The sequence below is a fragment of the Rutidosis leptorrhynchoides genome, chromosome 2 (assembly GCF_046630445.1).
Source record: "Rutidosis leptorrhynchoides isolate AG116_Rl617_1_P2 chromosome 2, CSIRO_AGI_Rlap_v1, whole genome shotgun sequence".
Taxonomy (NCBI): domain Eukaryota; kingdom Viridiplantae; phylum Streptophyta; class Magnoliopsida; order Asterales; family Asteraceae; genus Rutidosis; species Rutidosis leptorrhynchoides.
The window spans coordinates 15,999,517-16,016,431 of NC_092334.1; the positions used below are offsets into that span (position 1 = coordinate 15,999,517).

At 35.6% G+C, this 16,915-nt stretch overlaps 2 protein-coding genes across 2 annotated transcripts; both read left to right on the plus strand.

Annotated features, from left to right (window-relative positions):
• The first annotated feature begins 6,826 nt into the window (after nucleotides 1–6,826).
• LOC139887633 (secreted RxLR effector protein 161-like) lies at nucleotides 6,827–7,609 on the plus strand. The gene has a single exon (XM_071870706.1). It carries the CDS (start codon nucleotides 6,827–6,829, stop codon nucleotides 7,607–7,609), a length of 783 nt encoding a protein of 260 aa, XP_071726807.1.
• Nucleotides 7,610–8,982: 1,373 nt separating this feature from the next.
• Nucleotides 8,983–16,878, plus strand: LOC139890587 (protein S-acyltransferase 24-like). Its single transcript, XM_071873474.1, has 13 exons — nucleotides 8,983–9,435; nucleotides 9,904–10,044; nucleotides 11,457–11,569; nucleotides 11,816–11,895; nucleotides 12,009–12,172; nucleotides 13,039–13,171; nucleotides 13,259–13,358; nucleotides 13,991–14,048; nucleotides 14,198–14,275; nucleotides 14,867–14,965; nucleotides 15,250–15,328; nucleotides 15,622–15,770; nucleotides 16,117–16,878. Exons 1-13 carry the CDS (start codon nucleotides 9,169–9,171, stop codon nucleotides 16,558–16,560), a joined length of 1,905 nt encoding a protein of 634 aa, XP_071729575.1. The 5' UTR covers nucleotides 8,983–9,168; the 3' UTR covers nucleotides 16,561–16,878.
• The last annotated feature ends 37 nt before the right edge of the window (nucleotides 16,879–16,915 follow it).

A 16,915-nucleotide genomic window follows, 5' to 3' on the forward strand; every position in this document is an offset into this window, starting at 1 on the left:
AAGTGTACGATTTATTCGGATCATAAGAGTTTGAAACATCTCTTTAATCAACGAGATTTGAATTATCGTCAACGTAGGTGGATGGATGTGGTAAAAGACTATGATTGTGAGATACTTTATCATCCGGGCAAGGCGAATGTGGTCGCGGATGCGTTAAGTTGAAAGAGTCATCACCCGGCGTTACGATTGGGATTGTTACGTATGATTATTACTAACGATTTTCTTGAAAAACTCGGCGTGATTCAAATAGAGGCTTACGTTCACAACAAGCATGCGGAGCGAATTGTGGGACAATCGGAGTTCATTACTATAGGCTCGCGGGGTTTGTTGTCCTTTCAAGGAAGAGTGTGGGTGCCTAAGATGGGTGATTATCGACAAGTGCTACTTGATGAAGCACATAAGTCAAAGTATTTCATTCATCCGGGAGCAACGAAAATGTATCTTGATTTAAGGAAAGATTATTGGTGGCCGGGCATGAAACGTGATGTTGTGAAGTATGTTGAGCAATGCGTCACGTGTTTGCAAGTTAAAGCAGAGCACCAAAAGCCGTATGGTAAGTTACAACCGTTAGAAATCCCAAAATGGAAATGGGAGCACATTACCATGGATTTCATCACAAAGTTACCTAAAACGGCGAGAACCCAGTTTGATTCAATTTGGGTTATAGTTGATCGACTGACGAAGAGTGCTTTGTTTCTTCCCATTAAGGAAGCGATATCGTCGGAGACCTTGGCTAAGTTGTTTATCAAGGAAGTCATCTCTCGACACGGTGTTCCTATATCGATTGTTTCGGATCGAGATACTCGTTTTACATCTCGATTTTGGGAAAAGTTTCATGAGGATATGGGTACACAATTGAAATTGAGCACGGCGTATCATCCTCAAACGGACGGTCAAACTGAACGTACGAATCAAACGTTAGAGGATATGTTGCGGGCATGTATTATCGATTTTGGTGGTAGTTGGGACGAGCATTTGCCTTTGGTGGAATTCTCGTACAATAATAGTTATCATACTAGTATCGGGATGCCGCCATATGAGATGCTTTATGGGCGTAGATATCGAACCCCGATTTGTTGGGGTGAAGTGGGACAAAAGGAAATCGGGAGTACCGATTTGGTTTTAGAGACGAATAGTAAGATTGATATGATTCGAGAGCATTTGAAGAAGGCTCAAGATAGGCAAAAGTCGTATGCCGACAAACGTAGACGAACGATCGAATTTCAAGAAGGTGACATGGTGATGCTTAAGGTTTCGCCATGGAAAGGTATTATTCGATTCCGGAAACGAGGAAAGTTAGCTCCTCGGTTTATTGGACCATTTAAGGTTTTAGCTCGTGTCGGTGAAGTTGCGTATCGTTTGGAATTACCCGAAGAGCTTGTGGGGATCCATAATACATTTCATGTTTCCCATCTCCGTAAGTGTCTTGCGGATGATTCATCTTGGGTGCCATTAGACGAGATTGAGCTAAACAATAAGTTAGAATATATTGAGGAACAGATTGCCATACTTGATGAGAAGGTCAAAAGGTTGAGACATAAAGAGGTTAGGACTTTTAAAGTTCAATGGCGTCGGAGTAAGGGTTCCGAGTTTACTTGGGAGCACGAAGAGTTTGTGTTGGTTTATCTTCCTTCTTGTCATGCGGCTTGGATCGCGAGGACGCGCTCCGATTTAAGTGGGGGAGAGTTGTAACATCCCGTTTTCTCGTACACGTCTAAAGGTACACACTTAATCATTGGTACGCTTGTAACTCGTTAGCTTTTGCGTAAATGTATAGATATATGTGTAGTTATTGTAACACCCGCGTTTTGGGCCTAGATGAAATGACCATTGTACCCTTAGGGTATGGTGTAATTAGTGATTTTAATAATTATATGTTTATAATTATTTGGTTATTTAGTTGAGACCAGTTTGTGACAAGGGTCACAGAACAGGTTCGTTTGTTGAATTTGGACTTCGTTTGGGTTGCCAAATGATGTACGAAAGATATCAGATAACTGATAAATACCCGTGTGTTGTGATGTATGAGTTTTAAGACTCATAAGTGTTTGGTGGGAGGGTTATTCTTCCATTTTCTAGAAAATTCCCCAAACCCACCCGTTCACTCACCTCTCCATCCTACCAAACCCTAATTTCTAATCTTTGTTCTTGAGCTCAAATCATTTACATTTTCGTGTTTCTTATGATCTACTGATTCTATCAAGGTAAGAATCACAAGTTTTCATGATTTAATCTTCAAGAAAATTGGGTTTTGTGATAGTTTTTACAAAGTGGGTAATTTGGGTCAAAAGAGTTGAATTTGATGTTGGTTGAGTCCAAATCTTGTGGGTTTATGTTTCTTGATGTATAGTGTCTTAGATTTGATCAGTTTTGAGGTAAAAATCGAGCTCTAGAGCAAGAATTGGATGAATTTGGGTGAAACCCGTCACTTTGGCTTCAGCTTCTGCAGATGAACTACCCTCGGCCGATGGTCTCTGACCATCGACCGATGGAGTGAGACGATCGGTCGACGGACTAGACGATCGACCGATGGTGGAAGTCCTTCGACGAACGGTTGAAAATTTAACGATCGACCGATGGTGTAGTCCAACGGCCGATGGAGTAGTGACGATCGGCCGATAGTCTCTGACGATCGACCGATGGTGGAAGTCCTTAACACTTATGCACTTTTGAAATTTACATCAAAAGGGGTCGTTTTTCCTTTCGATACGTCGCGCCGCGACATCTCTGCTGTTCTGACTCCGATTTCTACTCAATTTAAAAGAGTTTTAGGGGTAATTTGGTCTTTTTGCACGTAGATCAGATTGGAGCATTAAATCACAGCCACTTATCCATTTATTTCATTTTCCTTTTCTCTTTTCTTTCCAATTTCTCTCCCAAAACACAAAACCCACTTAGATTAATCTTGGGATTTGAAGGTGAAGATTTGTGAATCAAACCTTGGAGCAAGAATTAAAGTTGTTCTCCTTGTTCTTAGCTACAAGAGGATAGTGTTGGTAAGTCCTAACTCCATGTTTTGAGTTTTAATTAGTTTATGCTAGGGTTTGGTTCATTTGGAACTTGTAAGACCCATTTGGGGGTAATATGGGTGGATTTTGGGTTATGTGATAAAAGGAAACCCTAAATAGCCATAATCTAGTGTTTGGTCTTATGATTTGGGGCTGTAAGTATTAAATGGTGTCTTTAGTCACTAATGCACTTGTAATTGAAGGAAGAATTGTAAATGGGTCATGTTTGACTAAAATTGTAAGTTTAAGTATTAAAGTGGGTCAAAAGAGTAATGTTGACCTAGTTTGGGCGAAATGGGTATGAATTACCCTAAGTTTGCGTTAGTTAATGTTTGTAGACTTTAAATCACTAGCTTTAGTGATTTAATATGTGTCTTGGCCATTTATGGACGGTTTTGGTGTAGTTGAGCCATTTAATGCAAAATGGGTCATTAAATGCTCAAGTGTAAGTAATATGGCTAGTTCCACTAGTTTGTGTATTGAAAGTGTACTTAATGTATTAGGTACATTGCTTTGAAGTTCGGAAGCGCATAATCATCATCCTTGTGTCAAGGTGAGTGGAATAATTATGCGTGTACTTATATAATGTATTTATTTGTGTTGTATGAATGTGGCATTGTCGCGGTGTTCAAGACACCACATTCTACGTAACGAGTAGTATTGTCGCGGTGTTCAAGACACTACTCATTGTTTTGATTGACATGTGGAATCGTCGCGGTGTTTAAGACGCCACATTGTCATGGGGGTGAGTTAGTCGCGGTGTTCAAGACATCACCCGGGGGATTAGTGATTACGCGGTGTTTAAGTAACACTAATGGATGTTATGAACTCCGACGGTCTTTTACGAGTACCATTCCCTTGTACGATTGGTTAACCATGGTTGTGTGAATTCGTATCTAGTATAATTGAATTGTGAACTACATGCTATTATTGTTGCTAGCTTCTTATGAATTGTGGGTAGTAGTTTATGCATAATGTTTGCATAGTTATCGAATTGCTAGCTTGTATGCGGTATGGTAAGTGATTGCAAGTAAGTAGGTTATATATGAACATGTATAATTGTTGCATTCACTAAGCGTTAGCTTACCCCCCTCGTTGTTTATCTTTTTAGATGCAGGTGCGGATAGGGAAAAAGGGGTTGTTGGGCACTAGGTGTCCTTTGATGATGTTTCGTTGGAGCTTTTGGAAGTTGGCCTAACGTTTTGGGTAGTTTAGTCCCAAACCATGCTCGAAGTGTCGTTTGGATTATAAACTATCATTTGTAGTGGGTCGAACTTGTATTAAACTTAATTAATGGCCTTCGTGCCTTGTAAACATTTAAATTGTGGTACATTTTAAATGGAACTTGTGGAATGGTTTACATATTTAATTGGCGCGTAAATGTGTATTATAAAAAAAAATTTATCGTATGGAATACGGGTTGGGTTGTTTCAACTCATTGCAGGAATTCCTTTCAAAGAAGCAGCTACAAAAGGGGGAAAGAATCATTAAGGTCGGTAATGGAGATGAGTTACATGTTGAAGCTATTGGGACTCTCTTATTCGTTTTAGAGGGCGGTTTTAATTTGTACTTAAATAATACACTTTATGTTCCATTAATGGCTCGGAACCTTATTTCTGTTTCTAAACTTGATCGTTTTGGTTATGATTTTAAGTTTGGGCATAATTGTTTGGAAGTGTATTTTGATTCTCATGTTGTCGGTACTGGTTCATTAGAAAATGACCTCTATAAGCTTCATTTAGATAACAACTTTGCGGAATCCCTATTGACCATGGACGTAAATGTAACCACTAATGGAAAAAGGAAAAAACTAGAAAATGAAAATTCCTCAAGATTGTGGCATAAACGTTTAGGTCACATATCGAAAGACAGAATGCAACGTCTAACTAAAGAAGGAATTCTTCCTACTCTAGATTTTTCCGATTATAGCCAATGTATTGAATGTGTTAAGAGAAAATTTGTGAAAACAAATAAGAAAGGGTCCACAAGAAGTAAAGAACTTCTTGAAATTATTCATACTGACATTTGTGGACCTTTCATCACTGATATAGGAGGACATAAGTATTTTATCACTTTCATTGATGACTATTCTCGTTATACTTATGTTTACTTGATTAAGGAAAAATCTGAATCTCTTGATGTTTTCAAAATCTATAAGGTTGAAGTTGAAAATCAACTTAAATGCAAGATTAAGATTGTGAGATCGGATAGGGGTGGAGAGTATTATGGTAAACACTCTGATGTTGGACAAAGTCCCGGTCCATTTGCCTTATTTTGTCGTGAACATGGAATTATAAATCAATTTACTATGCCGGGAACACCGCAACAAAATGGTGTTGCCGAAAGACGTAACTGAACTCTTATGGATATGGTTCGAAGTATGATTTGTAATTCACGTCTCCCAAAGTACTTATGGAGTGAGGCATTAAAAACATCCACTCATATCCTAAATAGAGTGCCATCCAAGTCTGTCCCTAAAACACCGTTTGAACTTTGGACAGGAAGGACACCTAACTTGAACTATCTTAGGGTATGGGGTTGTCCAGCCGAGGTTAAAATTTTCAATCCTCAAATAAAGAAACTCGACTCCAAAACCATTAGTTGTTATTTTATCGGATATCCTGAACGTAGTAAAGGTTATCGGTTTTATTGCCCTAATCATACTACAAGAATTGTCGAATCAAGAAATGTTGAGTTCATTGAGAATGGTGAAAATAGTGGGAGTGTGGGAAGAAATATTGAACTTGAAGAGAGTGTAAACACTCATAAGTCTGATATTCCATTACCACTGAACATGATAACCACACCAACATTAGCTCAAAATGAGGATAGTGTCCATGTTGTTAATGAATCACAACATAATGAGTTACCACATGACATTCCCATCATCAATGAACAAACACATGATGATGAAGAAAATCGTGAACCCGATACTCAACAACCATTACGAAGATCTACGAGAGCTAGAGATCTGTCAACTATGATGATTTCGTAGTCTTCCTAAATGAAATTGACTATGACTTAAGCAAAGTTGAAGATCCTACTTCCTATAAAGAAGCCATTGCGAGCAATCAATCAACTCAATGGCTTGAGGCCATGCATGACGAGTTGAAGTCGATGGAAATAAATGATGTCTGGGAACTTACAGAATTACCTAATGGTGCAAAACCTATTGGGTGTAAGTGGGTCTATAAAATAAAACTAGACCAAAAAGGCAACATTGAACGATATAAAGCACGACTGGTTGCTAAAGGCTACACTCAAAAGGAAGGAATAGATTATAATAAAACTTTTTCTCCAGTTTCGAGAAAAGAATCATTAAGGATCGTTATGGCTTTAGTAGTTCATTATGATTTGGAATTGCATCAAATGGATGTTAAAACTGCATTCCTAAATGGTAACTTGCATGAAGATGTCTATATGACACAACCCGAAGGATTTAAGGTTAAAGGCAAAAAACACATGGTTTGTAAGTTGAAAAAAATCCATATATGGGTTAAAGCAAGCTTCTCGACAATGGTATCTGAAATGTCATGAAGTTATTGATAAGTTTCAGTTCAAGAAAAATGCAGTGGATCAATGTATATACCTTAAGATCAGTGGGAGCAAATTTGCTATCCTAGTATTATACGTTGATGATATTCTTTTGGCATGTAATGATAAAGATATGTTGTATGAGATTAAAAGATTCCTTTCAAGCAATTTTGATATGAAGGATCTCAAAGAAGCCTCTTACGTAATTGGCATTGAAATCCACCGAGATAGGTCTCGTGGCATCACAAAGGGCATATATTGAAAAAGTCCTTAAGAAATACAAAATGCATAATTGCTCACCATCAGTTGCCCCTGTTGTTAAGGGTGATCGTTTTGGCTCATTTCAATGTCTTAAAAATGAGTTGGAACGTGAAGAGATGAGACTTATACCGTATGCTTCGGTTGTTGGAAGTCTTGTTTACGCTCAAGTTTGTACGCGTCCTGATATCGCTTACATAACGGGCATGCTTGGACGTTATCAATCCAATCCAGGAATGGATCATTGGAAAGCAGCCAAAAAGGTTTTGCGATATCTTCAAGGAACTAATGATTTAATGTTGACTTATCGAAGAATGGATAACCTTGAAGTTATGGGTTACTCGGACTCCGATTTTGCCAAATGTAAGGACGATAAGAAATCCACTTCAGGGTACATTTTTATGCTTTCAGGGGGTCCTATTTCATGGAAGAGTCATAAGCAAGAATTAACCACCACTTCTACCATGATGCCTGAGTATGTTGCATGCTATCACACTACTAGTCATGCTATTTTGCTCAAGAACTTAATTTTCAGACTTAAGGTGGTTGACTCCATATCACGACCCATTAGACTATACTGTGACAATAGTGCTGCTGTTAGTTTCTCAAATAGCACTAGTTCTAGTGGAGCTGGTTTGTATCTCGACACTAAGTACTTGTACGTTCGAGAAAGAGTTGAAGAAAAGAGCATTGCCATTGAGTACGTACGCACTAATGACATGTTGGCTGATCCACTTACAAAAGGTTTACCTCCCAAGCTCTTTCTAGAGCATGTTGCCGGCATGAGATTATGTAATAACCTTATTTAAGGATTAGGTTCTTTTCTATTATGTTTTATCCACATCATGTTGAAGTTTGTTATTCTCTATTCTGTGCATATTATGAGATATTATTAACAAACTATTATTAATGGATCATTATTATGAATGGTTTATATTGGTTACCACTTATGTTCTAGTCACCATTCGAATTCATTATGGATTATGAGAATTATGAATTGTGTGAATGACTAACTGTATAATTGATAGGGGTCATGTATCGAAAAATGATACATGTGACTATATTGATTTGCGTTAGTAATTCTACCTGATGACCATTAATTATTATATCAATTAATTGGCCAAATTTATAAAAAACATTAATATGTATACGGCCAAGTGGGAGAATGTTAGACTTATTTATTATTCCTACATTAATGTGTCATAACCTATTAATAATAAGTCACCAACTTATTGATATGGTGAGATCACAAGATATCATTATTAATAACAAGTCACCATCTTATTGATATGGTGAGATATCAAGACTCTTAACATGTTGTCTTTTATGATCATACTTAAATACCATAATGAATGCACTTAACTAATCTTGATGGGAGATATTAAGTTGCATACTCTTTAATATTTGGAGTTGATCCCTCCTTGACCTCTCCTATAAATAGAGGCTCATTCTTCATATCTATGCACACACAACACCACATTACAATTACTCTAAGTCCATCACTAAAGGAGAGGATCAAGTAGAAGATCAAACATCCTAGTTGTGTTCTTATGGCTTCATCTTTCCATTCAAGTAAGCCTTACATCTTCATGTCTTAATCTTTATCTAATGAATTACATGATAAAATATTATGTTATGTCTAATACACTAACCCTAATACCTCCCTCAAGCCATCGATAGCTGCTATCCTGACGATGGTGAGTCAATGTTTAACCACCTATGTCGAGATCTTCATCTTACAATGGGGTTATTCACGGTATTACAGATCAGAGTGTTAAACTCAAATGACCTTTAAATCATTCTCTTTGGTTATCAGGCGTAGACCGAACCCGTGAGATCCAATATATATATTGCTTCATCAGATTCACCTTTTAAAATGTATCTACGATTTTATAAAACACATTTTTGATGTTATATAACGCGTTTTTGATTTTGTCCATGTAGTGTTTTATATATCTTTGAAATCACATAACTACTCGTTCGCACAAATGTACATTTACGTGTACCTCGTTAAAACTAGTATTTTTTCTTATTAGTAGTAGTATTATATTAGATTTAGATTATAATTATATAATATAAAATATAATATATAATAATATAATTATAATATAACAATAAAATTTTTGACAAAATTTATATAAACCTGGATGTAGCGTTTGATATGATTCGGACGTTTTCTGTTGTTGTTTTCCTTAAATTCATACATACAAAGCCGTCGCTCGTATCATTTCCGAGTCAACACCGTTCACGTAAAAACCCTAACTCAATCAATCATCACCATCCTCTTCAATCTCACATCTCATTTCACAATTTCACATCATTCCTGAATTAATACGTATACATATATAGATCAATTTTTTTTATTACTATGTCATCGGAGATCGAGGTCGAAGAAATCACAGATCAATCTGTTTCCGGCGCCGGACCCGGTAACGGAGAAATCACTGGCGGAATGCCGGAAGAAAGTATGAAAAATGATATATATACTGCTTCTGCGTATGGTGATTTAGAGAAACTTAGGAATTTGGTTGAGGTTGAAGGTTGTTCGGTTAATAAACCTGATGATAACGGCTACCACGCTTTACAGTGGGCGGCACTTAACAACCGTGTAGCGGCTGCTCAATATATCCTTGAGGTCATCACTCTATTTCTATATTTGTGTATGTGTATCAGTGTATGTATGTATATTTGTTATAGCTTTTACAATACGTACAATGATGATCAGCTGATCTGTAGTTTAGCTGTACTTGATAGAGCTTGTATTTTAGTTACATAAAAGATTTGAATGATATGAATTAAGTGATTACTTATGTGAATAACTATTCTGTCGCCGCTGCTTAATATATCCTTGAGGTTTTCACTTTATATTTCTGTGTGTATGTATATGTATATATGTTATAGATATTTGTATAATTGTATACATAGCATGAAGCTATATGGACGATGTGTAGTCTAATGTATATTGGATGGTGTGGGCCTGTGGGGGAGGACACTTTATTCGAATTAGGACGATGTTCTTGGACGGTTGTTGATATGAAGTTATGACCTGCTTTTAGTATGGGTAGGGTTATTTGGTAGCTGCTAAGTTATGGTGAAATTGCAGCGTGGTGCTGATGTTAATGCAGTGGATCTTACTGGGCAAACAGCATTGCACTGGAGTGCTGTTAGGGGAGCTTTGCAGGTTGCAGATCGTTTGCTTGAGGAAGGTGTTCGGGTTAATGCAGCTGATATATATGGGTATCAGGTGAGTATAATTTCATTTGTACAGGCTTTCATCTAATATTTGTATGTGGGGAACAAATGACATGTATTGAAGACATTGTTTATATGATTTAGGTTGAAAATTCTATACAAATTTTTAGCTGCTTCCAACAAATATCACGTACTTCCAAAAATACTGCTTTCGTTCACTCCTTTTGTCATTCTGTTTTGTGCTGCATAAAAAAAGATCAGCTTAGATCAAATTATATGCACTACACGAAGTTATTTTGCCAAGTTATCTTCGGTGTTCACTCTTTTTACTTTAATGTTCTACACAGCAGGGTCGTTTGTCTAACTTCCATTCCTATTGTAGAAAAATCTAAAACTCACTAAAATTTGCCTCTTAAGTCGAGCAATCTCAATTTCATACAGGATTCAAGTTTATTATAACCCAATTTTGAGTTGTATAGTAAATGAAGCTTAATGTTTTCACTACCATGGTCACACAAACTGAAGCATTCATAGATGACTGTTGAAAGACTACTTTAAGATGCAAATTATTTAAATATTATAGCAAGGTTGGCACTAGAGTTAACCATACTTAGGAAACTGGAGACGTTACTTACCCTAAGAGAAAGTATGACAATGATAAGTGATGTGACCGACATACTATCTAGAGTGTTAGGCTTTTGTTACATCATGGTGTGAAAGTTATGTGCTAGCCTGTATAGTTTTTTAGAAAATATTGGGTTTTCGTCATCCTCATCCTTGCTTGAAACACATACGTGCAATTGATTTATAATGACATGTATTGAAGACCTTGTTTTATATAATTTAGGTTAAAAATGCTATACAAATTTTCTGCTCTTCCAACAAATATCACGTTCTTCCAAATATGCTGCTTTCATTCATTCCTTTTGTCATTCTGTTTTGTGTTGCAGAAAAAAAAAGATCAGCTTGATCAAATTATATACACTACACAATGTTCTTTTGCCAAGTTATCTTCGGTGTTCACTCTTTTTACTTTAATTTGATACAAAACAGGGTTGTTTGTCCAACATCCATTTCTATTGTAGAAATATCTAAAAGTCACTAAAATTTGCTTCCTAATTCGAGCAATCTCAATTTCATTACAGGATTTAAATTCATTATAACCCATTTTTGAGTTGTATAGGAAATGAAGCTTAATGTTCTCACTAACATGGTCACACAAACTGAAGCATTTATAGATGACTATTAAAAGACTACTTAAAGATGCAAATTATTTAAATATCATAGCAAAGTTGGCACTAGTGTTAACCATACTTAGGAAACTGGAGACGTTACTTATGTGCTAGCCTTTATGGTTTTTTTTAGAGAAAATTGGATTTTCTTCATCCTCATTCTTGCTTAAATCACATACGTGTAGTTGATTTATAATGAATTGTCATATACTCATATTCGAATGTATTGCAGACCACTCACGTTGCTGCACAATATGGCCAGACAGCTTTTCTTTATCACATTGTCTCAAAATGGAATGCAGATCCAGATGTCCCTGATAATGAAGGAAGAACTCCCTTACATTGGTACTTGAATCCCTTTCTCATTGAATAAAGTTTAACTGTCGTAGGGCTAAGTCTCAAATTTGTTCAGGGGTCTGTACGATTACATCTTGAAACTAACAATGACCTTCTATATTCTTTTAAGATGAGATTCTTTATAGAACATGAACAGCCCTCTTTATTACTGATTGATTTATAAAAATCTCCGTTGTGTATTGTATTTTTTTTGCCTTTAAGCAAATGGTGATGGATCATTATTGTGATTTGTAGGGCTGCATATAAAGGTTTTGCAGACTGTATTCGTCTTCTTCTCTTTTTAGATGCACATAGAGGGCGTCAGGACAAAGAGGGTATTGTATTTCATAAATGTATCTGTAACAAATTTCTGCTGCTTCTTATGAAGGGCATGTTCAGATGTTTTTTATACTTTTGACCCATCATTATTCTTCCTAAAATATTTTAGGTTGCACACCATTACATTGGGCTGCTATAAGAGGGAACTTAGAAGCATGCACAGTATTGGTGCAAGCGGGAAAGAAAGATGATTTGATAGTGACTGATAAGACTGGACTTACACCAGCACAGCTTGCTTCTGATAAGAATCATCGACAAGTTGCATTTTTTCTTGTAGGTATTCCTTGATACTTGTAAATATCTTTTTTTTTTCGTTGCTAGGGTTTTATTTAGATTTGTAGCCGCGATGAATATCTTCCCAGAAAGCTATCATATAAAACTCATTCAATTACCATTATAATATAATACTTTCAATCATTCGACAATCTGCAACTTTTATCTTGGTGTATTGTTACTTAAGTTTTCTTAATACATTATCAAATATCGCTATAATGCTTTCAATCATTCAAAAGTCTGCAAATTTTAGGTTTATTATGCGGTAGGATTTCTTATTTTATTTTCTATTACGTATACTATCAATGTTACTGGATAGTAATCAAACCTCTTTCCATTTCTGTCTATTTTTTAATTAGTTAATAAGAATAATAATAAATAATTAATCAATAATAATGTTAATAATAATAATAATAATAATAATAATAATAATAATAATAATAATAATAATAATAATAATAGATAAGTGGTGTATGGGGGAGGTGAGATGTAGACAATCCTTCCCCTATTCGAGAATAAAAACTAGTCATTTCTCCACCCAGAGTGAAACGCTCTCAAAAGTAGAGAAAGTCATCCCTCTCTCTATTCGACGGATAGAGAGATTGCTTCCTAGTGGACCTCCGGCCAATAAGTAGGAAAAAATTTAAAAGTAAAATAAAATTAAATTAAAAATAAAATTGAGACGCCATGAAAATGGTAAAATCAAATTTCCATGGGTTTTAAATCCTGCATGAAATTTAATTTAGGCTCTATGAGTCAGTCAAGTCGCCAATAAATCGACGCTTGCTGTCGACTCAATAACTAGAGCCGATAATAATTAATAATAGTAATAATCATAATAATATAAATGGTATCTGATCCTGCAGGGTAATGCTAGAAAGTTACTTGAGAAACGTCATGAGGGGATATTTGGCCGACTCTCAAAACTAGGACTAGCACCGGCACTTATGTGTGTAATATTTGTGCTACTTTTGACCTATATCAGTTCCGTCATTATGGGTATCTTTCTAACTTTTCTACGAAATAATGTGAAGTGATTATTGAGACCTCTCAATAGATACACTAGTATTTCTTTTTTTGCTGCAGCTTCAAACTTGCCTAAGTTAACAGCTGGATCTGCTTTCTTTGCATGGGTTGGTGTAGTGTTAGCAAGTTCAGGGTTGATATTTTTCTATCGGTGTAGCAGGTATGTCTTGGGTATTGTGTGTTGTAACTATCAAGATCATTGTTTATGTGCGTCTTTTAGCTAGGTGGCAAGATGGGGCGGTAATGGGTCATATTTAGTATGGGTTGAGACGGCCCAGGTTGGGTTTGGTTTACCTGCAAACACTTTTCTGTCTATTAATATAGTTAATGCTTTTAGAAGACAATACTATACAATAATAATCTAAATACTGGAATTAAATTGATCAGTAGTTTTTTTTTTTTTTTTTGGAGAAAGGGGACGGTACCCCGGAGAATTTTATACCATAATTGATCAGTAGTTTGTGCACATAAAAAATAGATTTGAAGCATTATTCATCTTGTTTTGCTAATTCCCTTTTAGCTAAATATAATAATTTGACCCGTTTGATATCAAACACAGTTACTCATTTATATGTTAATGGACTTTCATGGCCACCTCTAGTAAGCAACTCCTGTGTTATATACTGGTTTACCATTGTACTGACACAAATATTGACACGATATTTGATATATGTCATTACTGCCCCTTTCATCCAAATATATTTCAAGTCTTCATCTTGTCTTGGGTTTCATGACAAGAACTTCAATATTCTTCAAACATGACCATTTAGTGGCCTTTTTGTTTTTTTGTAGCAAAGATCCTGGTTTCATTAAAGCCAACCGGAATGATTCGAAAGATACAAAAGATGATGTAAGTAGTATATCACCTTCGTCACTAACTATATACCTATTTGGAATATTCACTTTCTTGCATTTGTATTCTATAAGAGTATTTGATTGTGTATATATACAAAAGGACCATACTTATCTGATTGCGAACATATAATGTGTATTGAGCAGGAGCCTTTACTGAGAATTGAAATACGTGACCCTGCTTTGCTAGCCGGTAATTGGACTCAACTCTGTGCAACTTGTAAGGTAATGTGGTAATTATCACCCCCTTTTTTTCTTTTTCATTACGTGTATTTGCGTTACACTGATTCATCGCGTCTTTGCTTACCTTTTGTTAGAGGTGGTATAATGGGCAGGTATGCCCAAAACTGATAATGTCTTGGTACATGCTGAAATGGGTTGCGTTAGGTTAAAGTGAACAATTAGATGTTCAATATGTTACACAATTTATAAATAACTAGTCTGTCAAGTATGATTACAAAACATATATTAACTTTTCAAGAGATTCTAAGGATTAAAATTTTGGGTTAAGTGCATCAAAATGTATTAAACTATGTGTTGACATGTATGGCATGCACTAAACTTTCAGTTGTATTTGTATTTACAGTTTATTACACACAAAATAAATGTTTTAGTATTCTACGGATAATAGAAGTCATCGCATAGTTTAATACTGTATATTTTAGTGTACTTAACCCTAAAATTTACTTTACACAACTATTCAATCATATTGGATGGTTTCCTTTTTTTTATCCGTTAAGATATAATGGGCCTAAATTGCGACGTTGACTTTCGCCATTCTTCTGTTTAATGTCATCTTTATAATTTTGATCATAGATTGTCAGACCTCTGCGTGCAAAGCATTGTTCTACGTGTGAGCGTTGTGTGGAACAATTTGACCATCACTGCCCTTGGGTATCTAATTGTGTTGGGAAGGTTTGTCTTTATATAACCTTTTTTTTCCTTTTTTTTTTTATGTGTACAGAATTATCATTGTAGGTAGGAGCATGAAATTTTTATACATTCAAGTAAATGATGTTAATCGTACATTACTACATGTGATTGCACGCATCCACCAAATGTTTGATTACATTAATAAGATGCAAGAACACACCATATCTGTCGCAATACTTGTTGCCTTCATTTTTCATTTTGGCTCTATATTCAACTATTGCCATTGATTTAGCTGTGAATAATTCTTGTGCGAATTATATCTACAGAAGAACAAATGGGATTTTGTGTGGTTTCTTGTTCTGGAAGTTCTTGCTATGGCGATAACCGGAGCAGTTTCTCTTACAAGTATGGTTCATTTATTGATTCTGTATAAATTATACTTAATGATGTATATAGTAATATACACACTTATGGTTCTTTTGTTGTATGTATATACTCTATACATCATTAATACTCCATTTGCTAAAAGAAAAAAGGATCTTGTTTTAATCTATCTATCAGACCAAGTACAATTCAAACTCATTTGCCCTTAAAAAGTCAAATGTGATTTTCTTTGGAACATGACAGTACCTTTATATTCTTCTTATTTATCATACGCATATGGGCTCGCGTAATAACTGTATACAATCTTTTTGCAGGAATTGTGACGGATCCGTTGGCCCCATCGTCTCTTGGGGCGTGGTTGCAACACGTTGGCAATCAACACATCGGTGTTCTATTATTTTTGGTTTCAGACTTTTTCCTCTTTATTGGTGTGGCAGCTTTAACTGCTATGCAAATTTCTCAGGCATGTTTTTTCATCTTTTACTCTTGCTACTTTTAATCAATTATTGGTAGTACAATTATGAGCTGGTTATCTTATATGTGTCAAGTTGTTTCATCTTAAATGTTACATGAGTAACTTCGAAATCAACAAGAATTATTTACTTCTTAGAAAAAGTTGATATATTTTTAGTTACGTATAGATGTGTACGGACAATAAAACTAAAAGGGGAACATTTTGCAATTTCCTTTTAGCCACTACGAATACATTGGACAAACTTTTCAGTTTTAAGTCTATTTCTGCTTCTGCTTGCCTATCATATTTGAATTAATTGGCATATAAAAATGTTAAAAATATTCTATTGGTGCAGGTTGGGCGTAACATCACAACAAATGAAATGGCAAATATGATGAGATACACTTACCTAAGAGGTGCTGGAGGGCGATTTAGAAACCCATTTGATCATGGGTGCAAGAAAAATTGTTTAGATTTCATGATTAATGGTTACAACGAGGACATTGAGATTATAGAATCAGCAGCATCTCAATCAGAGGGTATAAACATGATGCCAATGTCTAGTAATAATAGGAGTCTGGCTATAAACATTCAAAATGGAGGTCTTTCAGCTTCTGCTCATTCTCATCAAACAAATGGAAATGGACATGTTGATTTAAACAAGATCCCCCAAGGTAATGCCCATGTTCATTCTTCTGGTTGCAGCCATGGGAACCGGAGTAAACCTAAAACGGACTCGGTTCCTGTAGGTCTAGGACTAGGGTTAGGCCGAGGTTCCCGATCTAGAGGTGCTTTATGATTATATATCCCCTCCTACTATGATCTCTAAATATGTACAACTTTTTGTACCACTTGCTTTTTCGGGGATTAGTCATTTCTTGCAGATATTGTATACAACTATTTTTAAGGAAGCATCAAGAGTGAACTTGTGTTTAAAAAATATCAAGGACTGAATTACATCATTTATGAGTTAAAATCTGCCAATTCGGCGTCTAATAGATCATTAGTCACTGTATGACTAAAAGGTTTAACTATTTTGAGGGTTCAACTTGATTTGATGTTGAGATTGTTTAGTTCAACTGCTCAGATTGGACAGAGAACATGTTAATTTTTTAGTACAAATACCTTATTCAATTTTTTTTTATTGAGGCTAT

Excerpts from the sequence above, each read along its gene's own strand:
- LOC139890587 (XM_071873474.1), top strand. The coding sequence starts at position 9,169 with ATGTCATCGGAGATCGAGGTCGAAGAAATCACAGATCAATCTGTTTCC. Across the intron at positions 9,436-9,903 it reads CTGCTCAATATATCCTTGAG|CGTGGTGCTGATGTTAATGC; the intron begins GTCATCACTCTA and ends GTGAAATTGCAG. Across the intron at positions 14,276-14,866 it reads AACTCTGTGCAACTTGTAAG|ATTGTCAGACCTCTGCGTGC; the intron begins GTAATGTGGTAA and ends TTTTGATCATAG.
- LOC139887633 (XM_071870706.1), top strand. The coding sequence starts at position 6,827 with ATGCATAATTGCTCACCATCAGTTGCCCCTGTTGTTAAGGGTGATCGT.